The sequence below is a fragment of the Rhipicephalus microplus genome, chromosome 2 (genome assembly GCF_043290135.1).
Source record: "Rhipicephalus microplus isolate Deutch F79 chromosome 2, USDA_Rmic, whole genome shotgun sequence".
NCBI lineage: Eukaryota > Metazoa > Arthropoda > Arachnida > Ixodida > Ixodidae > Rhipicephalus > Rhipicephalus microplus.
In genome coordinates, this window is record NC_134701.1 from 48,538,301 (window position 1) to 48,560,069 (window position 21,769).

The 21,769-nt window shown below is 44.2% G+C and overlaps 1 protein-coding gene across 1 annotated transcript in view; it reads left to right on the plus strand.

Moving 5' to 3' along the window:
* The window catches only part of LOC119169104 (uncharacterized), a 563,356-nt gene extending 547,680 nt beyond the window's left edge, over positions 1-15,676 (plus strand). Inside the window, exons 9-10 of the mRNA XM_037420202.2 lie at positions 10,265-10,534; positions 15,300-15,676. Coding sequence (XP_037276099.2) covers positions 10,265-10,534; positions 15,300-15,427 — 398 coding nt within the window. The 3' untranslated portion in view covers positions 15,428-15,676. The remainder of the gene's footprint in view (positions 1-10,264; positions 10,535-15,299) is intronic.
* Positions 15,677-21,769: the final 6,093 nt, after the last annotated feature.

A 21,769-nucleotide genomic window follows, 5' to 3' on the forward strand; every position in this document is an offset into this window, starting at 1 on the left:
TGGTACATTATGCAAATATCTGCGAAAGAGTATTTGAACCGGTTACGTTGCTACATTGCCGATGTCGTTATTAAAGATTAAGAACAGGTGTGGTCCCGGTATGCTACCCTGCGGAACCCCTGAAGTAACTGGCAGGCTTCGCGACTAGTGGTCATTATTAGAAACTGATTAAGTGCGTTTGTCTAAATAGACAGGGGTCCTATTAATTATGAAAGAATAGAGGCCTATGTAGCTCACCTTGTAAAGTGACTTTTCATGTGAAAGAAGGTCATATGCTTTCTTGAAATCTAAAAGATTACGTCAGTTGGTCCAAGTTTGTCGAGAACAACTGCAGAACTGTGAATTATAGTTGTTAGTTGCGTAACCTAGAAAAACCCTTTTTGAAGCCATGTTTAAAGAAAGAAAACTTGTTCTGTCAAAAAGTTACTTATGTAATTTGTGACACTAGGTTTAAGCATCCTAAAGCCGAAAGTAGTGAATGAGATTGGACGATAGTTTGTAATCAGCGCAGTGTCCACTTTTTTGGGCAAGGGCACCACACGTGTCATTCGCCAGTCAACTGTTAGCTCTGAACATGGCAATGATATACAAAAATGTATGCGAGGTGCGAGGAATTGGGCGAGTGCTGCAGCATAGCGGTGAAGGAAGGCATTTGGGAGGCCATCAAGAGCAGGTGATACCTTTGTCTTTACGCTTAGACGCATAGCGACAGTACCTGGTTTCGATACAATATCCTCGTAGTCTTGGCAAAATACAGGTTTAAGACTGAAGGCTTTTGTTGGAACAGAGAACACACTGTGAAAATAGATAATAAAATGTTCCGGATTGGCACACTCATCTTCGGTTCAAACACGATGAATTCGAATCTCGCTAACCGACCTTTTTTTTCTATTCAGGCAGCCGCAGAACATCTGAGGAGATTCCCTTAGAAAACTTTCAAGCTATGCTGACAGTAAGGCTATTTAGGACGGTGTAATGTTTCACTAGGGGCGATTCTCGCCGCATCAACTACGTCTGTACAAGCTCTTTTTTTTAATTCACTTAAGCTTTCTCGTTAGGTGCAAGATCTCTCTCGTATGGATCCAGGGATTTGATTTATCAGTTTTCTTAGCTTTATTTGGTGTGAAATTGTCGAGAGAATAAGTTCAGATCTGTTTCAATTGAATTAAGATAATATTAACATCAGAACCATGGAATCTGCTAAACATTAGTGCAGTATGATCCAAAACGCTCTCATCTATGGCACGAGAAAAGTATTTTACAAAACAAGTTTCGGGAGCTTCATTACAGGGTTTTTTAATCCTAAACAATAACAACATCATACGATGATCTGAAATACCAGGATTCTCAGATAAAGTAACTTCATCAACAGACCTAGAAAAAAAACAAAATCTAAGAGCGAAGAGAATGCATCACAAACTCGCGTAGGCTCTGTTACTACTTGTTACACTTCCAAGTTTTGTAAACTATCGAGCAAAGGCACGTGATCTGCACATCAATCGGTATTTGAAAAGGGGCAGCGCCAGTCAACAAAGCGTAAGTGAAAGTCACCTGCAATTATTCATCACATGAAGATGACCGTAAGTGGTCGCATAAATCATGCAAAAACAAGTTGGTGCATCGGAAGTTTGGTAAACGTCACATAACAAGAAAGCGTGCCCAGGGCAGAACACGTTCAAAGAAAAACTTTCATGTTTATTCATTTGACGTACCAGTGATGCGTGAATTCCGTCATTTCATTAAAACAGCCACACCACCACCACTATAGTAGGGCGGTCATGGTGATATACCTGATATGAGATCGGAAAAACATCAGTATCATCGATATCATCCCGAAGCAAGGTCTCCATGATAGCGACGATATCGGGATCATAACACAACACGATAGCTCCAAGTTCCGATGATTTGTTGACGATGCTACGCAAATTTATGTTATTAAGCCAAAGCTGTTTTGCAAGAGTCTGGATTGGTCGATCAATTTTACAGTTACGATGAAAGGTAGAAACCTTTACTCTGTATTGAGCCTTTTCATCTCAGATGAAAAACTGCTCATCGATACGTAGTTTGTCATTAAGTGAAACATTTTTTTTCTCTTTTGTCTTTCAGCCTTAGCATTTGCCCATAATGGCTTTCTTTTCTGTAGTGTTTCAAGAAAGGAATGATTATAATGAATATTTTTGTACCGTGAGTTTGCGTTCTTGAACACCTTTTGTTTCTCATTGTAATCTTGAAAATGAACAATAATTGGTGTAGGATGGCCGTTTTTGCCTAAGCGGTGAATTCTGCCAACTGATAGGCAAGATACCTGCAGTTTAACAATATACTTTGCATGTTAGGAAGAAACTATGTACCGATTCACTCGCATTGCGATGGAGGAATAAAGATGACTGCACCAAACTATAGCTGTGTAGGTAATTGTAGAGGGGCGGGACTGGGCATCGTATTCTGCAATAGGATGGAAAGGTTGGCTAGTTGGTAATTCATGGTGGTTCAGCGAACTGGGAGCACGAGGGTAAACGCAGACAAAAAGCAAAGAGGAGGCACACAGCACGAGTGCTCAACTAACGACTGGTTTATTCTCACGTTCGAAGGACATATAAGTACACAAGGGTGCGCATGTCAACAGGAAAATAGGATGATAGTGTGAGCAGCAAGCGTGGCGTTCATTCGAAGTACTTGTCTACGAACTATAAATATAGGTAAACTCACAGTCAAGTAGTGATAATGACGGATGGCTGATACATTGATTCTTATTTCTAGAAATGTGATATGCTTCGGAAATTTCACGCGTGGTTTGAAGCGGATGCCGGAACAGTACACTTGTTTTTTGAAACAATGGTTGACACTTGCACGAATGGCAATGTGAAGCTAATACGGGAAAAGGACTACCTTTTAAGGAACTCAAATGCTCCCTGAGGCGTATATTCAAACATCGCCCGGTCTGGCCGATGTACATGTGACCGCACGTTAGCGGTACGCTATACATGACTCCTATACAACACTTAACAAAGTGTTTTGCAGGTTTCTGCAAACATCTGCTTTTTGACACACCCTGCGCCCTCCTATGCACCATGGCGCATATACGGCCCAATTTATTGGGTGCAGAGAAAACATGTGTGTCATGGTGCCTAGGAGGGCGCAGGGTGCGTCAAAAAGCAGATGTTGGGCTCTACATGATGGGCTCTCTCTCCTGGGACCACAAGCACTCGCGAAGGCTAGGCGATGGGCGAGAGCATAAAAGGGCTACAGGAGAGGGTGGTGAACAGCTTCATCGCACGCATCTGGCTAGCACTGATAAAAGAGAGCAGGCGCTGTGCTGACAAAGGCAGACGCAGTGTGTCCAAAATGAAAATTACTTTGGCCGAACTTGTGGCCACGAAAATAGAAACTGAAACTGCAGCCGGCAATGTGCGCTGCACTTTAAGATTGGAGAACACAGCGTCGGCTGTTGACAAAATTCCCAAGTGGTGATACGCCCTGGAATTCATAAATGAGCAATATAATATTCTCTAGCCGCCACGTCGGTTCCAAGTAGTGTTCACGTTGTGCGCGTAATTACCACTGCCTATATCACTGCTCTCAAGTTACCCCTGCCTTTGCGAAAAGTGTGCTTGAACATGTAATTTGTTCGCATTGTCTAAAAAAGACTGTTACTGTTTCCACCCGCGCACCAATATTTATGTGCTGCGCATGATATGGTATTTTTATTTCGTTTTGCTTGTATTGTGTAATTGTTAGTCATTGTTGATGTAATCCCAATATTAGCCCAAGCACGTTTCTTTCGCCCCCTCCTACACCTCCTGCCACCTTAGAAAACGCAGGCCAAGAGCTCCTGAAGCTGCCTAGAGCAGCTCTGAGAGGCGAAGTTTTTAAAAAAGCCGGTGGTCGTGAATGATCCGCGATGCATGTAGTAGTAGTAGTAGTAGTAGTAGTAGTAGTAGTAGTAGTAGTAGTAGTAGTAGTAGTAGTAGTAGTAGTAGGTTAATTGATTGATTGATTGATTGATTGGTTGGTTGGTTGGTTGGTTGGTTGGTTGACTGACTGATTGATTGATTGATTGATTGATTGATTGATTGATTGATTGATTGATTGATTGATTGATTGATTGATTGATTGATTGATTGATTGAGTGATTGATTGATTGATTGATTGATTGATTGATTGAAAACATTGTTTGACTATTTACAATGTGCTCTCGCTTGTTGGCTTCAGCACCATGGGGAAAAAACTCGGGTGACCTCAAACTGGTCCGCTTGTTACTGCTGGGCAAGGAATGGCGATCATGCGCAAGGCAGCACACCACAGGTTCAGCCTGGCTCTGATGAGTGGGTCTTCAAGTATCCAGTTGGTAGTACCTTCCATGTCTTGCTGTAGCTGAGGCTGGGTATGTTGGGCTTTTTTTCATAAAAGCAGTTCGGCTTGATTCGTGAACGGGGCGTTCCCAGAGAATATGCTCCGTCGTTGCTGGCTCGTGGCAGTAGTCACAGTTGGGGTCGGAGTACTTTGTCGGGTGTATCTTGTGAAGGACCGGGATTGTCGTGAAACTTCGTGTTTGCAATCTTCTGAGTGTGACCTCATAGAGGCGGGTAGATCTTGGTGGTGGAGCATCGTGTTTTGTAGCTTCTTCTGATTTGGTTCTTAATTGCCGCTGACGTTGAACTTTCGCTCGGTAGTTGCCTTCATGGGTCTCATCTTGGGTCATCGTTGTGGCATGCTTCGAGCTCGCATCCCCGAGTCATTCCTTTCTATGATGCTGCAAGGCTCGTTGAAGAAATAGCTCGTGTCCCGGTATATTTGTGTGTCAAGAAATCCAATGAACTCGTACCCAGACTGATCATTGTTGAAGTTGGGTGGCATTGCGCAGGATGTGCCTGGCGTACGCTGGTAGCTTTCTTCTAGTTCGGAGTGTTTAAAGCACTTGCTGCGAATCTGTGAAGATGTGAATAGTCTTGGCGATGGTCCTGTTTGATTGTAGTGGGCTAGAGCTTTCGAAATAGCATACCCTTCAGCTGCTTCGGGCAGTAAGCAGGATTTAGTAATAAAGAAAGAGGAAGCTTTTCCATTTCTCGGGTTGAAAAGTGCCCTTGTGTTGGAGCCTTCTATAGTGCATGAGGCATCCGTTTAGATTATATCTTCTTCGTTAAGTATACTTTTAAGGTGTTCAATATGCCGCTGAGCGTAGTATGCCTTCGCTGATTATCCGAGGTTTGGCTCATATGTTTCGAAAGCGGCCGACTGTCTGTCACGGTAATATCTTCCCATGGCGGAATGGTAGGTAGAATTTGAGGCAGGTCCTGGTTGCTTAGACCTAGCTCATTTCTGATGACTCTTCTAGGGCGGGTTACCTTGAGACGCTCATTTTGAGATTGTAGTGCAGGCTCTACATAGTCACGTAATGGAAGAAGTAGACCTGTTCCGTACAGGTCCTGGACTTCGGTGTATTTCGGTAGCCCTGTGGCGATGGGAATGCATGTTTTGTTGATGCATTCAAGTTTTTCAAGCTGAGTCGCCGTCGTTGGCAGGAAGGGTAGTCCATAAAGAAGCCTTGAGTGGACGAGCGTTTGTGCGAGCCTTTTAATTTGACCTTCGGATAGGCCCCGGGCGCAATTGTCAACTTTCGCAGCACTCTTGTTGTCTGTTTCGTAGTGCACAGCGCTTTTTCTAGCCATTGAGTGGACTTGGCGTTTTGTTGACATATAATGCCTAGAACCTTAATGTGCTCTTTGCGCTGTATGCTTGTGTTGCGTACAGTAAGTTGAGTTTTATCTTGTATAAACTGCTGCTTGCTGTGGTTTGTAGGTTTCAAAACGACTATAAATTCGGTCTTTTCCGGTGAAACCTGGAGACCTTGCCTGTCAAAGAAAGTGGTGATAACATCAATTGCCATCTGGAGTTGCTGCTGTTAGGTAGAGATATTTCACACGTTACATTAAATTGTAACGTCGTCGGCACAGATTCCCGCCGAGATGGACTGGACTTCATTTAGAAGAAAGGCAAGAGGGCGCATTGTTATGTTAAACAGTGCTGGAGAGATAACGGCTCCCTGCAGAACTGCGATTTTGTTGGAGTATTATTGACTATTGAAAGAGCCTATTTTTTAAGAAAAGGTCCTGCCCTGGAGAAAACTCCGGACATAATTATACAGCCTTCTACCAACAGGCAGTTCTGATAGCTCTCGTAGTATAGTATCATGGGGCACTGAATCGAAAGCCTTCTCTACGTCAATACCTGCAATAGTACTCGGTCAATAAGGTGAAGGGTTCTTTAGCACGTCCTCGTATAGGCACCGTAGTGTGTCTTGAGTAGACAGGTGGGTTCTAAAACCAGTTTGGGTCTAGTGATAGTGCTTCGTATTTTCTAGCATCCATGTGAGGCGCTTGTTCACCATTCGCTCCATCACCTTTCCGATTACCGAAGTTAACGAAATTGGCCGAAGGTTACTTGCAGTCGTCGGAGATTTGTTTGATTTATGCAGTGGTATAACATTTTAATGTTTCCAATCTTTTCAGAGATTGCCATCTTCCCATACTTGATTGATGATGGAAAGAAGAGGGGTTAGTTGGTTCTCTGTCAGTTTCTGTAATTGTTTGTAGGTAATCATATCAGGGCCCAAAACTGTTTTACAATTCGACTCCTTTAGTGGTATTATAGGTTCTTGAATTGTGAAGGGAGCATCCATTATGTCGTTGCTTTCTTTTTCTCTGGCCACTTTGGATACTCCGAATGCCTTGCCGGTTGTGCAAAAAATGTGTTGGCGCACGTATCAGCAGTGGCTGGTTCTGATGAATGGGAAGCCAAACAGAGTTTTTCAGTGGCTGTTCGAGTTTCGCCCCAGCCTTCCAATGATTTGACAATGTTCCATAGCCTTTGATTATTTATCCAACCGTCTATCTGGTTGCAGCAATCCTGCCATTGTTGCCTACGTAGCTTGCATGCGTAATTTAATGCTTGTCTAGTAAGAAGCTTAAGATTCAGACGATTGCGAGCTGATTTTGCAGTCATGTATGCATGTAAAGCAGGTATGCTTGCCTCTCACAAATTAAAGAGGTGCCTATCGAGTGCAGGCTTTTGACGAATCTTTTTGTAGGTTCTGCTTGCCTTCCTTGTTGCTTCTCATATATGTTTTGTAAATTCATCATGGGTGACTGTTTTAGGGCATCTATCCATATAAGACCGATACTTGTCCCAGTCAATGAAGGAACACTCCTTTGACATAGTAAAAACTTCGCCCCAGGCAATCACAGTTGGTAAGTGGTCGCTGCCAATATTGTCGGGCCATATGCCCCAGTGCGTACCTTTTGGTAGGTGCCTAACCCACGTGAGGTCTGGCGATGCATTATTCTGATTCGCGCCACCAACCATTGTGTATTTGCATGGCATGTTGAGGAGGGTGAAGCCGGTGTCTTCGAAAGCTTTTTTGAGTTGCTTCACTATGGGAGAATCTTGTGAGTATCCCCGGAAGACGCATGGTGTGTTAAAGTCTCCCAGAATTACGGTTGGACCTTTGGGGTCTATTTTACTGAGGGGGAGCTCCACATTACTTGATTTGGGAGGTCTGTAGCAGTTTATAATTTTGTATGTCTTGCCCTCTATTTCAGTGCGAGTCTGAATGCTCGAAAATGAGACTGAAGAAAAGAGGTCATGAACCGCCGGAAGGTTTTTCTTTGTATACGTAACACATCGACCAGATGAAACGCCACCATAACCTGGAATAGGGCACTATTTACCCGGCTTTTGCACGTAAATGATGTCGGGAGTTTTTTTAGAGCATTTATGATGTAAAGAAAGTCATGAACTTTGTTGGGAAGGCTTTTCGCATTTCACTGAATTATCAGAGGCATGATTCTTAATCTATGGTTTCTTCTTGATCTGCACTGGCAATAGGCCTGATGCGTTTGTTACCTTTAACCGACGTTTTTGGTTGGAGTGTCTTTATAATGTGTTGCATGTGCTGTAGCTCTGCAGCGATTGCTCGAAGCAACGCTCGCATTGCTCATGCTCGGAGGGGAGGTGCTATTGACTCAAGGTTGGAGCGTCTATGGCAGCGTTTTGTTACTTCGATTGGATTATATCAGCTTTAGGTTGATCAATAGTTTTCTGCTTGTCACTGATTATTTGGAGATACTTCTTCTGGGTGTTTTGTAGTTCCGCTAGCTCTTGCAGAACGCTTGGATATGCGTCTGTGGTGCAGGCGAGGCATTAGATGGACACTGCGCGTTATGCACCTTAGCTGCATATGTGGCGGGGGACGCTAGCTGCGTCGGAGCTTGTGTTACTGACTGCGGGCGCATCTGTGGTGTGAGTGTTAGTTGATCGGTTGCAGGAGACGGAAAGTTTACTTCCTCTGACTGTTGCGTCTACTGGGTCTTTTTGCCTGATGCACAGCGGCTTGGTGAGGAAGAGGGTGCCGCTGGCTTGTGTGGTTTGTTCACTCGCTTACGAAGAGCAGCAGTTGCCGCTGCTATATTTGGACAGTCGGGCGAGCGCGAGTCATGGGGTCCACTGCAGTGTATGCATTTTGGAGTACAGATAAAATCCTCCGCGTGTTTCGTGTGGCACTTTCTGCAAACTCCATGGTCCCATTTTTAAGGCTGTGCAAACGTCAGCTCTGTGTCCTATGCCTAAGCAAATCAAGCATGACGTTATCTTGGGTCTGTATTTGTGCACAGGGAAACGTACTGATTCGAAAGCCACATATTCTGGCAGGTTTGAACCGTTGAACGTAATTGGTGCTGTCTTAGACGACCCGAAGGGCCGTGCTGACACTATTTCGTGAGTTGGACTTGTCAGGCCTTGCATTAACTGCCCTTCAGTTAATTCCTTGATTCTGTGAATGACGCCTCTTATGCGCCCTTCACGGAGCGCAACATGGGTAATAAGTTGCAAGATTTGATCGTCAATGATCAGGTGCTCAAGGTTCAGCAGTAGATGTGCAGCTTGCTCTATGTAGCAATCAACTACTGCTAGGTTAGATTTGGTGAGAAGTCTGTAGTGAATGTCCGTCTTTATTTTAGAAAGACTTAGACGGAGTCTATACGCAAACTGGTACGGCGGAGTCTGGGTGATGCTAAATGCTTTAGGCCTCGAAATTATGGTCTCAAATAAGGTCTGTGGCTGTGGGGAGGTTGGTGGCTTGGGTCGCGGCAGTTTTCGGTTTTGGACTACAGTCCAGCTTTTCTGGTCGTCCATAGCAGTATGCTCGGATGCCGCACGGCGCTCAGCAAAAAGATGCTGGCTTATTTGCTTTCCTGCGGTGGTGGGGCCGTTTAGTGGTGTGTCGCTCGGTAGCCCTGACCGGGATGATCTCTGGATGATTAGGTGCACTGGCTGGCTGTTAGAGGCATCATCTAGTTGGCTGAGGGGTTGGAATCTTGACGGTGCGATCACGTCTTCTCTTACGTGGGCTCCCCTACAAGAGGAGCCACCTTGGTGATGAGCGGCACAAGAGAACGGTTGACAGAGTCCAGAAGCGTTCCTTACAGCAGCGCGCCGCGACAACCTTCCAGCTCGTCGGTCGAGAAGCAACTCCCTAGTAGTAGTAGGTAGCAAACTCTCATTTAGTTCTTGGAATGTCCACTGGACGGCAGTGCTTCTTCTATACGATGAATATAAGATGAAAATATGTGAAATGGCGGTACTTGGAGTGTTCACTAGATGACGAACGGGTGGATGGACGCGTGGACGGACGCGTGGAAGAACAGACATACAAGAAGACGGGTGAATGAATGGACACGTGTTCAGCCGCTTGTACAAACAGATGCATGGATGGACGGACGCACATGTGGATAGACGTAGCACAGTCGACCGGATGAACGCATGGACACGCAGACGGTCGCATGGACGGATGCACGGACGGACGGATGGATAGACGCACGGACGAACGCAGGTGCAGATGCAAGGGCGGACGGCCGCACGGACGAAAGGAAGCGCGGATGGACTGATGGACGCTTCGCCCCACTCATAATCCACTCCGTGGGTTTGCTGTGATGTTTTTTTTCTTGTTCCTACGGTTGTATACAAAATTTACAAACAAAAATAAGTCAATAATGAATGAAAGATTGAATGAATCAATCAATCAATCAATCAATCAATGAAGTAGGCTTCTTAGTAAGCCAGCGAGGTTCACGCATGGCAGCACGGTCATGCGTAATGGGATGGTAACAAAGTTTAAGCAAGGAGTGTGATGATATGAGTCCTAATTTGTTATGCTTACGTCCGCTTTTCTTTTAAACAAGAATTTATGTCAATTCTTTGTATGGCATAGGTGACGCAGGTTACTATGACGAAGATGGCCGCCTGTTCTTCGTGCAACGGTTGAAGGAGATGATAAAGTGCATGGAGAATCAAGTTGCTCCAGCCGAGCTCGAGGAGCTCTTGCTTCAAGAACACTCATTGCATATCGCAGAGGTGGCGGTAGTGGGGCTGCCTGACACCCGCTATGGAGAGGTACCCGCAGCCGCCATCGTGCCAAGAGACAAGGATATAATTGCTGACCCCTCCATATTCACGGAAAGAGTTAAAGTTACCATAGCAGGTTGGTTCATTTTGAGGTAATATTCACCTAAAAGGCCAATGTCATGTATTAGTACTGAGTCATTCTTTTATTGAACATTCTCAAGCTTGTAATTGCACTAGTACCTCCTATAGGAATGTTTTTTTGACTCAAGGCAGAAATTAAGTGAAGACACTTTCTATAGCTAACACAAAATAACCAAAACATTGCGCAGAACGTCAATTTTAGCACATTTCATATTGCCTAAGAGTCTGTAAACTGATGTTCTACGACTTTACATATGCATGCTCCGATTAAATCAGTCTTACTTTAAAAACAACACACCCCAGTTCTCAGCTCCTTACGGTAGATTATGTTTACTTTTTCAAATACTTGCTTTGTCCTTGCTGTTTGATTTTCTTTATAATACTCTATTTTTACATCCTTTACTTATTTCTATCGTTCAGATGTTTTTTTTCTTCCGCTAAAACCCGAGGCGTCACGTGGGCTAATGCTGAAATTCACATCAGCCGCATATCTCTTCAATCAATCAGAACATGCACACTTTTTGTCTTACTTTTTCCCCAGCATACACATTTTCTTTACTTCGTTTTTCGTTATAGCTATGCGTTCTAAAATGGCCTGAACTCCCTTCGAACGGCCAAGTGGTTCCACTTGAATAATCATGAAGCGCCTTCGTTCGTATCATAAAATGCCTCCGTGATCGGTCTCGGCTGACAGCTCGACAGGTGCTGTTGTTATCTCGGCGTTCGATGTCACCATTAGGTTCGAAGGGTCCCACAAGAAAACATCGAATGCAGCGGAGCTCCGCCTATAGTGCGGCTATACTTAGTATTGCAGAAGCCCGGCCTAAAGAATGGACTGTCTTCTGCGACTCTAACACATCCCTTCAGAGCTTGAAATAATGAAGAACTGGTAAATGAAATGAAACAAGTCCTTCACCAAGTTTTTTAGAAAAGACTTGATGAGTTGTTCCAGTGGTTACCAGGGTAGTGTGGCAGTGTCGGTGACAACCTTGCTGATGAAGCGGCCCGATCTACCCACCAGAACACCCCGAATACTCTTGTCGAGAACCGATGCCGCAAGGGGTCTGCTTTCATTCGCTGGCCCAATGTCGGAAACTTGGTTTAGTGACTCCAGTGTCGAGAGCCACCGCCTTCATATATTGGACCAACCGAGAAAGCTTCGAGTTCCATCAGACCTCTCCCGCCGGAATGCAATTTTACTGTGCTGCCTGTGGTCAAAAGTAGCTTTCACGAAGGCGTACTCCTTTCGCATAGGAATGACGGATACATCCAGAAGTGACTCATGGGATAGCGATGAGACAGTAGACCATCTACTGCGTTCCTGTGATCATTTTCAAGCGAACGCAACGGGCTATGCGAAACGTTAAACAAACTAGATAATGGACTTTTTTTCCGGAAAGAAGATTCTCTGTTCATGGCTCTACGTATAACAGGCCAGCAAAGCGACATGGGCACTGCTAGGTTTCGTATAGTCGACCACACTTAATGACTACTTATAAGCGTACAGTGAACAGACCACATGTACGGTGCCTTCACTTCTCCTCGCTTCCCTTTCTTTTAATCCTCTCACCTGTTCTCAACATACAGAGTAGAGAACCGGACGTACCTCTCGGCCTTTCATTTCTTTTCTTTCTTCTGTTCCATTCTTCTTTCGTTTTTGCACTTTCGCTTGTTATTCAGGGCCACTTTTCAACACTGTCATCCAGCAAATACTACCCTGATCTCTATTTTTTTTCTTGACAGTATTTGTTGCCGTACTGTTTACGCTGCTAGCTTAATATTCACTGGTGAGCCTGCTAGCTCTTTTTTTTCAGTGTGAGTTGACTCTCCTTCAGAAAAATAACGGAACACTATAATATCAATATACTCTTTTTCATATCCCTCCTACTCTATTCGAAACCTACTTTATTTTGAGCTTCCCTTGCCTCAAAACTTGTCCACCCCTTATAACCCTGCTGCAGTCTCAAGTGTCGTCTTACCCTGAGCTCCTAACGCAAGGCATAGTACTTATTTATTTAACATCGATTCCTGATTGAATCATCGGCCTCATGCCCCACACTGAGTACCCAAATGTAAACGCTGCACCAAATCTACCTTTCCACAGACCTCGAAGCACCTCTTACTTAATGAACCCCCATAACTTATTGCGCTCAATTACTGCAGCATTCCTCTTTCTCTTCTATCTACCTATCAACCTCATCTACCCCTACTTCAATGTACTTATATTCACTTACCCTCTGCATCTCTTGGCCCTGTACTGAGATCGCCTGATCATTGACATTAATGAATACCATCAATACACATTTTGTTCACCAATTTATAGACATCACCGTCCGCATATATCCGCCAGCCGCTCTAAATTATCTCGACTGCCCACAAGTTGGACAATATTGTCCAGATAAACTTGGAAGCTTCTGCTCAATCATCTCATCAGCTTGTTTGTGTTACAGATTAAAACCGATGTTATTAAATTCTAGGGCTTTATTCATTCTAACTCTATAAAGCATCAATAACAGTGGGGACAAGAAAACCTTCCTGTCTCGTCCCTTTGCTAACATCAACGATCTTGTTACATCATTACGACGCACGCAACGTGCGTACTAAGTGCAACAGCACGCCCTACACGGGCTAAAACGCATTTCTCAATCCCTTTCACTTGAAAGTTTGCAAGTATCAACTGGCAGGGCGGAGGGCAAACAAAAATCACGTGTGTCACGAGCGCTTGCAGAGCAGTTCGATATATAGCTACTGACGTCCCCATACAACGCTTTTGCTCCTTCAATACTGAAGTCGCTGTACTATATTCGTTGAGGAGAGAGCGCCTAAATAACCGCGCCTTTAATAGTGCGGTCTTTTATAACTTTGAAGTGCACCCACACGTGTTTACGTGTAACACCAAGAAGCCATCTCTGTCATTAACAACGTTATCGGCGTGATTTTTTAAGTGCTCGTTCAGGTCCATGCCGGTATGGCCCACGTTACATGCCCCGCGAAAAACTAGATTAAAACAGAAAAGAGGGTATCCTCCACACTAAGTTTCGCCCACACTCACCAACCAGTTTTGTGCATCAATAAGCACCATCTGGTGGGCCTTTTAACGAGGTAGGTCTTGTTAGAAAACTGGTATATTTTATGAGGAGCACTGAAAACTAATAATACATTCAGACATTATGCTAATGCCTTTAGACGATGGGATATGGAGTGTAAATACGGAATAAGCACCACCCTTCCCCGCTTGAAAGCTGGAATGAGACAAGAGTCACGTTCACCGCAGTTGTCCACCACCGGTGTCCTTAAATACTACAGTGCAAAATAAAAGAATAAGTAAATAAAAAAACAACGAGGACACAATGTCTGCTCCAGTGAAGCAATATTTGTTAGCAGGTGCGACTGTGAAATGCTTCGCATTTGAAAAGGCACTGAAACGGCGCTTTTTCAGCTTTTGCTGTGACTGCCACGCGTTCCGCGCAGACCTGACAGTATTTTTCTCAGTGGTGCGCTCCGTTTCGCCATCACCGCTCTTATGTTTCTTTTGTGTGTGTGTGTGTGTGCGTGCGTGTGTGTGTGTGTGCGTGCGTGCGTGTGTGTGTGTGTTGTGTGTGTGTGTATGTGTGTGTGTGCGTGTGTGTGTGTGTTGTGTGCGTGTGTGTGAGTGCGCCTGTGCGCGCGTGTGTGTGTGTGTTTGTGTGTGCGTGTATGTGTGTGTGTTTTGCTTCCGACACAGAAATGAGCTCTGTACAGAATAGCAGCAGGAACATGCAAAGTGGTTTGGCTAAGCCACTGCAATCTATAGCAATTCACATGTTTAGTCTTGTAACAAATTACAGGGTTCCGGCAGAGAGCTTCAATTGGTATGCTAATGAACATTCTCTTACTGACTCACCTTATACGTAAAAAATCGTACAGCTGGTCTTCGGGTCCCTTAAACCTAACAAAGTGCAGCTTCATTGCGCATCTAAAAAAGTTCGAACGTCGTGATTTTTTTTATTATTTGTAGAGTAGAAATGTTGTGAGGAGGAGGTCGAACAACAGCTACAGTAACAAAATGTTTCGTAGTTGAACATGGATGCTCATTTTCTAAGTGCCGTGAACTACAGCTTTGAAGTGAACCGACATACTGTAGTGAAAAATTTGAGTGACGAGCGTGAAGCGTGTCAGAGTTCCAGCACCTCTCACGCTTAGCTATATACCGTCTGCATGGCTGATTGGCAACACTTCAGTAAATCTGCCACAAAACTCCACGAAGATAGGTCCTCCAGGTATTACCCAAGCAGTGAGTATAACTTTACGAGCCCAAACCAAACAAGCCACGAACAGCAGCCTGAGAAAGGCGCAAGTGAACTACCGCGTCGCTAACATAGATGTTGAGATGCATAAAAATGTGTGCTCACAATTATCTTATTTTCAAACATAACCTTTCTAGCTGCTCTTTTAGCGGATGCGCGACACATATAGTGGCATCTTCAAAATGATGCAATCACTGTAATATCAATGTCATCACCTTACACTGAATCTCTCGAAGTTACATAAACAGTTGAAAAATTCCAAAATAAATGTTTGATCATTTTGATTTGGTGGCTATGTAGAAGTGATGTTTTTTTAGTTACATTGGGACAGACATGTTACATGACTTGTACTGCTCATCGTTCATGAACACTTGCCATTCTCTTATGGCTTAAAATGTAACCACTCATAACTACGCTATCGTAATGCGGCAGGAATGTATACATGTTGGCACTGTCCTCTTCAATTTGTTTCAGAGACTATGGCTGCTCATAAGCATCTGTACGGCGGCGTCTTCTTGTACGACTCGTTGCCGAAGAACGAGATTGGTAAAGTGAACAGAATTGCTCTCGTCAAAAAGATGACTGGCAAAACACCATCGTAGAATGCATGCCCTGCTGTGCTGGAGAAAGACCGGGCGGAACTACAAAAACATGTCGGTTTCGGGAAGCCAAGTTTCACCAGCACCACGCTTGGGCAGTACGCCTATGTTATATGCAAAACAACAACAACGTGTTTCTGACTGTCACTGACCCCTTGGGTGTTAATTTCCCGTCATGGGCGTGACGCGGGCAGGCCACGCCCCTTCGAGGGTCATTGCATCCTCAGGACTAAATAAAGTTATTCAAAGGTATTCAATCATTCAGTCAATCAGTAGACTCCGTTAACAGTTTTGCCAAGAGATAAAATGCAAATGAACACAGTGAACACTTGAAAAGTTTCCTTACGAAAACCATCTGAGTCCATGTGTTTCTTCTGCAGTAAACTCGAATACGTGGTAAAGGCCTAAGGAGTTATCACTTCACTTTATCAAGACTTGCCTGGCATGTATTGACAGGGCTAAACGCATACTCAACAAGCAAAAGCATCATGAAAACAGGAGTATAGCATACGAATGTAATGAAAACACAAAACAATCTAATATTAGGAAACCCCAAAGATTGAATATAAAATTACGTTAAAATCATGCGCTATACCATATGGGTGGCATTGCTTTCACAAAAGCAAGTGCACACCATTGGCAGTTGATCTTGCCTTTCAGTAATATCGAACCAGATGATGCTTCCTCCAATGTCATACTAAGCCGTGTTTTCAGCACCTAGTGGCTTTCGTTCAAGACACAACGGCGCACTTGGAGACCGCCAGTTTTCGAAAGAAAACTGAAGCATGTGTATTCTTTCACAATCAAACCCACGTGCACCATTTATATGGAGCATTAAAATGAGAACTAAGAGGCAATGTAGTCAGAATAAGACTAGGGTATTCGAGATTAACACCGTTAAAGACGAAAGAGCCGCCAAATAAGGACACGTGCAACAGTGCTGTTTGCCTGGCCTTTCATCTTTCGCACTGTTTCCCTTCAATATTTCGTACAAACATGCCCAGGCAACAACATTAGGTAGATGTATAGCAAGTGTTATCGCAAGTTATTTTATTGTAAATGTGAAGAAAACTAGAAGAACGTGCTACCGGCCAGGTCCTAACCTGCGGCCTTCGAATAACGCGTCCGATGCTCTATACCTTTGACCTATGGTGGTGGTCATCCTTCCCGTTTGCATCATAGGATGTGCATGTGCATTTATAAACGTGGGAGAGTCAGTTATTGCCACCTGTTGCCATTGAAGTGAGTGTGAATTGCTCTTTTGCCTGTTGGTGTCACAAAGCACATGATCTTATTGCGAGCTGGCAGCTCACCAATGATTCCTCACATACTACCTGAAGGCACCAAGACTGCCAGAACGAGACCCTTGCTATAAAAAAGGAAACAAGTGTAATTTTAAAAGATCGTTTTCATTGTTAGATACAATATCAAAATGAACTAACAGAAAATGATGCCAAGACAAGTGCAGGATATGTTATTAGAAGTTGTTGTAATGTAAATGCGAAAAAAAGTGGGCAACGAAACGATGTCACCGGCCGGACCCGGTACATCTAACGTAGTGCGAGTGCCCCGCCGCGGTGATCTAGTGGCTAAGGTACTCGGATGCTGACCCGCAGGTCGCGGGATCCAATCCCGGCTGCGGCGGCTGCAATTTCGATGGAGGCGGAAATGTTGTAGGCCCGTGTGCTCAGATTTGAGTCCACGTTGAAGAACCCCAGGAGGTCGAAACTTCCGGAGTCCTCCACTACGGCATCCTCATAATCATCATATGGTGGTTTTGGGACGTTAAACCCCAAATATCATGAAGCGCTTTTTTGCCACTAAACGATTTATTGGAAAAGGAAGAGTATATAAGCAGGCAACCAAGAACAACGCGTGCGTGTGCAGGTCAAAAGCACACCCGCGGCAACTCGAGAACACAGAGCAAAAGCAGAAAGATTATGCAGAAACATAATCTAGAAAAGCAAAACCGAATCGTGTTGCAAAACCGAAGCCTTTGCTCCACGAATTGACTCATGAGTTGACGGAAACTTTTCACATAAGAAAAAGAGAAGAAAAATGCGTCAGCATGTGCATAATTCGTGTATATTCTCCATGCATAATCGATAAAATACAGGGCCGTAGCTGTGAACCTACGAACAGAGCACAAGTACGTGACCTAGAGCCTCGTTTTAACGCGATACCGCTGAAGAGCTCGTTTCGCGGAAATTCTGCCGTCGGCATTGGTGTCGGAATCAGCGTCGTCGGATGTGACCAAATATTATCATCTTATGCGTCACTGAAAAATTGAGAGCGATTCAAATAAAATAAATAAATGATGATAAAATTGGCAGATCCCACGTACAGTTAGAATCGATGATATGCGAAACACGAAGGAGAAAGGGTGATCTGTAACATTAAAATCAGCACAACGTTACGAGGTGGAGGTAAATGATGCCGTACATGACTTTCGTGTCATGATTATCATTTTTGAATGTGTCGCTTACCTTCGTCATTTATTCACGCCACGTGATACCAAGTTTAGTATACGTGGAGCTAGTGAAAAGGCCGCGAGCGCATCATAAAGTGCCCATTATATTCCAATGTAGCATCGACGCGTGCGCACGCTGGGCACAGCGAGGCTACGTTATCGAAACGGGAGGATTCTATAGTCTGACGGAAGGCGCGACCGGTGAGACCAGCGTCCGTCAGCGCGGCCCGACGGCAACCGGCGCGAAATGTGACACGCTGCATTTCGCGTCAATGCGTTACCCAGACAGCACTGCGTCTCTCTTTTGGGACGGATGGACGCCGAACGCGCTAAAACGCGCATGCGTCAAAGCAACGCAGCGTGGAACAGGCCTGCGAGTATATGGCAGGACCGGCGCCTAACGTGGCAACGCCGGCGTGACACGACGAAATGAACGCCGGCGAGCTAGCGCCCGTCACGTCGAAATGTATTGGCACCTTGACTGTGCCATGTAGTCATGTTCTCACATGACACGCATCTCATGATTATCATGTTTTCACCAGTCACATACCTTCGTCATTCATTGGCATCACGTATTACGAAGTTTCGCGTATATGAAGCTAACGAAACGACCGTGAGCGCATCGTGAGTGTGGCATGTAGTCATGTTGTTACGTGACACGCATGTGTTAATTATCATGTTTGGATGTATCATTTACTTATGTTGTCCGTCCGCGTCACGTATTACCGAGTTGGGTACATGAGAAGCTAGCGAAACGACCACAACTGCATCAAAAGTGTAGCATGTAGTCATGTTGTCACATAACACGCATCTCATGTCTATCATGTTTGCACCAGTCACGTACCTTCGGCATTCATTGACGTGACGTAATACCGAACTTGCAATATGTGAAGGTCGCGAAACGGCCACCAGCGCATCATGATCGTGGCATGTAGTCATGTTCTTACATGACACGCACGTGGTTATCATCGTATGTTAGCGCTGGTCACATACCTGCGGCATCCATTCACGTACCGTATTACCAGATTTAGTATATTTGAAGCTAGCGAAATGGCCGCGTGTGCATCATGAGCATGGCATGTAGTCATGTGGCTACATGACACGCATGCCATGATTTTCATGTTAGGGTCTGTGGCTTGTGTTCGTCGTGCAGTCATGTCATACCATACCAGTTTTCCAACAGGTCATGGGAACGAAACCATCGCAAGAGCAGCAAGACCATGAAATGTAAATCATGAAATTCATGACAAACATGTCATGATTTTCATGTTATGACTAGTCAATTATGTTCTTCGTACAGCCATGATATGCCACGGCAAGTTTTGTATCAGTACCTATATTAACGCGGCCAGTAGAGCTAAATGTAGTAGGTGGCTCGATAGATAGATAGATAGATAGATAGATAGATAGATAGATAGATAGATAGATAGATAGATAGATAGATAGATAGATAGATAGATAGATAGATAGATAGATAGATAGATAGATAGATAGATAGATAGATAGATAGATAGATAGATAGATAGATAGATAGATAGATAGATAGATAGATAGATAGATAGATAGATAGATAGATAGATAGATAGATAGATAGATAGATAGATAGATAGATAGATAGATAGATAGATAGATAGATAGATAGATAGATAGATAGATAGATAGATAGATAGATAGATAGATAGATAGATAGATAGATAGATAGATAGATAGATAATGCTCAAAGTCGCCGAAGTTCGCCGAGAAATGATTCGCATTTAGAAAACCCTGGACAAGTGTGGAGACCAAACCAGTGATGTTTTTACAGGGAATTTTCCCGTTCTTGGGGAATTTTCACCCATAATTTTGAGCCAAAGAGAAAAAAGAAATCTTCGTGATATTGCAGAAAATGTCAGGAATGATTAATTTCTTCGATGATGGCCAATAATTAGCTGTCACTGTGCACCTTCATCTGCTGTAAATGGTTCTAGCACTATCACCACTCAAGCATAGCCTTTGAGATTTCTTTACGATATTTACGTATAACAATTTCTTGTTCGCTATTGGTGTTAGGCTTGACAGAGAAGAAGACACATAACACAAACACAGCGCTATCTTGCGACAAGGCAGTTTATTCCGAGAATGCACAACACATATACTCTGACATGGTGCGTAACAAAGCACGAGCTCGAACCAGAAATCGTGTATTTAAAGCAAAGCATGCGACGCTAAAATATTCTATTTCTTTCAATGATAATGATGATACACGTGTCACGAAACTTTGCGATGAATCGCGCTTCTATACTGAGCCATGTCATTTCGTTAGTGTTACTTCCGCTTATGATTGTATGAATAAAGAGAGATGGGCAACCGTTCTTCTTGCAATGAGTTGCGAGAAAGCCCACAGGCTGCGACTTGGCAACTTTATTCTTGTGTTTGATGAGCCTATCAATGATGCATCTATTGGTTTGCCCTATATAGCATGCATCACACGTTAATAGGATCCGGTAGATGACTCCTGTGATGCACGCTACAAACCTGTGTCGGTGAATCTTTTTGCACAGACCTTTCTCTGGGCGCTCCGATTGGGTTTTTTAGCAAAGACTGTTTAGCTTGATGGGTGCCGAGAAAACTACTTTCAACTACTTATCTGCCTCGTCCAAGTTGCACTATACCTCAAATACTATGGATAACCAACAAGCCCGCTGCGCAACCTCAGTTAGACTTGAAGCCCCCAATGTACAGTGTACTAACAGTATAGGCAATAATAACGTCATTCTTTTGTTGTGCGGCAGTGTAGGGGCTAGTCATCACTTCAAAAGTCACCAGTGCGTGAGACACGTGCAATCATAGTATGTGTGTGGGTGTATGGGGGCGGAAATCAGTACTGTTGTGCAGGGATGTAGGCTGAGAATTTCGCCAACGTTTGCAGAGGAAAATCCCTGAAATAAGGAAGTTTTATGTCTCTCAATGGGAATTCGCGGTGTAGTAAGGAACATCACTGGACCGAACCAGGATTGTTTGGGTTCAAGCAGAGATCGAACCCGGGCCGTTTGCGTGGCAAGCGGATGTTATACCACACAACGACGCCTGTGCTTGTGAAAACAGTGAAAAGAACTTCCTCTGTAAGAAAATGCCGTGAAAGTAGCTTTCATGCTCACAAACACGCGCTTCATGTATGCATGCTTCACAATGCAACATCAAATAATACGGCATTATTGCGTGGTACAAACGTCCATTGCCAACGGACGTCAGAATATGTGATTATCATAATGGCTCCATGGTTTAAAGCTGGTACCCCACTATAAAAGGCACACACGCTACTGCGCCTATCGCCTAAGGCCACGTAGTGGGCGCATAGGAAATTCGAAAAGGTTTCATGCTTTAAGTGTCTGAAGTACGTGCTAGAAACAGGATGTTGCTATCGCGTTCAAGTCCTAAAGGCGAATATTTAGGTCCCCTAATTTTTTTTGTTTACAACTGAGTCGCTAAAACGCTGCACTAACACAATTTATTCGACCCTGTGTTTGGTAGGATGCCAAGAGCATTTTGCGATGTGCTTGAAGCAGAAAGCGATACCCACTTTCAAACTATACTGGGCAACGGAGGGCATGACGACAGTAAACAGAGCTTTGGAAATGGACACTCGCTGATCCTAATACAATGCATTAGCAGCTGAGCGAGTTCAGTCTCTTTCGTACGTCGTTTAAGGCCTGCGTACAAGCACCCGCACTCGCTCTGACATGACCGCACGAACCACCCTTTGAAAACGTGCATGACGTGCACGCACAGCAGACGACACACGAATCAATCTACACTTTCACGCATTGCAACCACACTCGCACGCTTGCACGCACGCTCGCACGCATAGCACCCTTTTCTTGGTGTACGCAATGAGA